The following is a 2,301-nucleotide window of genomic DNA, read 5'->3' on the forward strand; positions in this document are numbered from 1 at the left end:
TAAAGAGAGACTGAGAGAAAGAGAGAGAGAGAAAGCGAGAAAGAAAGAGAGAGAGAGAGAGAGAGAGAGAGAGAGAGAAAGAGAGAGATAGAGAGAGAAAGAGAGAGAGAGACAGAGAAAGAGAGAGAAAGCGTAAAGGCGAGAAGACACTCTGTGTGCACATTGGAAAGAATAAACAGTAGCAACACAATGGAGGGTGGGGTAGTTGAGCAGGCCAGCAGCAGGCTGTTCTATAATAAGTCAGCATACCTGAGCCAGGACAGGTAGAACCAGGGGAGACAACCGGTCTCTCTGGCCAGAGATATGAACTGGCTTTGCGGGTCTCGGTTCAGTGCCCAGCCGGCCGTGGCGGTGCCACTCTGCAGGATCCCCTGTGGGTCAACAAAGGTTATCAAAATATGTTATGTTTGCAGGTATATTGGAAAGCGATTAGTTAAGCGCCTGTTTTAACAAAATGCATGAGACAGTATTAGCAGTTAAATAAGGGCATGTTTCAAAAGAATGCATGAAATAGTATTAACCATATCTGTACGCCCGGGGGTCAATTTAAACCCCTGGGGTTGTATTCTTCACAATTTAGAATACTTCTAGTACGAATATTTCTTAGAAAGTTTCAGTATTTCTCAAAGAATCATGTTGCTGTGCAAAGCGTACTGATCTAATTTGACGAGTAAATTTCCCTTTTGGAAAGTGGTGGCACAGAGTTCCCCAAGTCGTATTGGGAATACGATAGTAAAACACGACGTACGGATAGGGTTAACGATTAGCAACGGGCATGTTTCAGCAGAATGCATGAGATATTACTATCTAGTCCAGATCTACGGATATTAATAGCGAGCTTCTGAACCTGCCTGGTTGGGCCAACCCGAGCTGAACTGAGCACTACAACACCCCAGAAGAAATACCGAGGTACTCAATAAAATGTCTCTCCACGCGGAAATCGAACTCGGATCACATGAGAGCGACAGCAAAGCACCTAACCGCTATAATACAACATAAGCCAGCTATAATCTGATCCTAGAGGTTTGCATTAAAATACAATAAAATAAAATGAAATAAAATGAAATGAAACAAAATAAAATCAAATGAAAATTTAAGTTAAATTAGATTAGATTCAATTCAATTCAATTCAATTCAATTAAACAAATATAATAAAATGTTTTTGTTCGTTTTATTATTATACCAACTGCGTGGTTTCTTCTCTTTTTTTTTTATCATTTTCTATTTGTTTTTGTTCTAACTTTGACCTCAGACCTTGGTGAACAATCCCTTAGCGTATGGACTCAGAGACAGGAAGGACACGCTGGCAGAGCCGGCAGACTCGCCGAAGATTGTGATATCATTCGGGTCACCGCCGAACGGTCTGATGTTGTTTTTGGTCCACTGCAGGGCCATCAGTTGGTCGTAGAGGCCGTAGTTGCCTGATGAGGGTGGAGATGAAATAAAATTATTAATATATTATGTGTGTGTGTGTGTGTGAATGTGTGTTTGGGGTGGGGGAGGTGGGGGGTGAGGAGTTAGTGTGTGTCTTTAAGTGTTTGTGCATGTGTGTGTTTGTGTGTGGGGGTGTGTTTGTTTGTGTGCGCGTGCATGTGTGTGTGAGAGAGAAAGAGAGTGTGTGTACCTGTATATGCGTGTTTGTGTGTGTGTGTTTGTTTGTTTGTTTGTGTTTGTGTTTGACTGAGTGTGTATGTTTGTGTGCTTGTAATGGAGGGATGGAGTGAAAGTTAAAAACGTATGTTGGGTCAAACACACACACACACACGCACATGCACACACATAAACACACAAATACACACATACACACATACATATACGCACAAACAAACACACACAAACACAGATAGAGAGGAGAGAGGAAGGAGAGACAGAGACAGAGACAGAGAGAGCGAGAGGGGGAAAGAGAGACATAAACGAGTAACAGATGAGCAAGAATAATCACCACAGACAAGAACAGCGAGCCACACTCCTTACCGTCTCCTTTTCCATAACTGAGGAATCCGAATACGTTCACCCTGTAGTGGATGGTGACCACTATGACGTCATAGTCTGTGACCATCCTGGAGGGCATATAGGCGAAGGCGTCTCCATAGAGAAAAGCTCCACCGTAGATCCAGAACATGACCTAGCCAGGTGTGTTGTTTGTGTGTGTGTATATGTGTGTGTGTAAGTGTGTGTGTGTGTGTGTATGTGTGTGTGAGCATGTGTTGTTTGTGTGTGTGTGTATGTGTGTGTGTTTGTGTGTGTGTGAGTGTGTGTGTGGTTGACGAGGTTAAAAGAAAAACATAATATAATATCACT

The 2,301-nt window shown here is 42.6% G+C and overlaps 1 protein-coding gene across 1 annotated transcript in view; it reads right to left on the reverse strand.

The window, feature by feature from the left end:
* Positions 1-150: 150 nt before the first annotated feature.
* LOC106011003 (bile salt-activated lipase-like) overlaps positions 151-2,301 on the reverse strand; it is a 3,278-nt gene continuing 1,127 nt past the window's right edge. Inside the window, exons 2-4 of the mRNA XM_013084481.2 lie at positions 1,975-2,125; positions 1,255-1,421; positions 151-371 (exon numbers count right to left, since the gene is read on the reverse strand). Of these exons, the coding sequence (XP_012939935.1) occupies positions 231-371; positions 1,255-1,421; positions 1,975-2,125 (459 nt within the window). The 3' untranslated portion in view covers positions 151-230. The remainder of the gene's footprint in view (positions 372-1,254; positions 1,422-1,974; positions 2,126-2,301) is intronic.

This window comes from Aplysia californica, unplaced genomic scaffold (genome assembly GCF_000002075.1).
Source record: "Aplysia californica isolate F4 #8 unplaced genomic scaffold, AplCal3.0 scaffold00296, whole genome shotgun sequence".
In the NCBI taxonomy this organism is placed as follows: Eukaryota; Metazoa; Mollusca; class Gastropoda; order Aplysiida; family Aplysiidae; genus Aplysia; species Aplysia californica.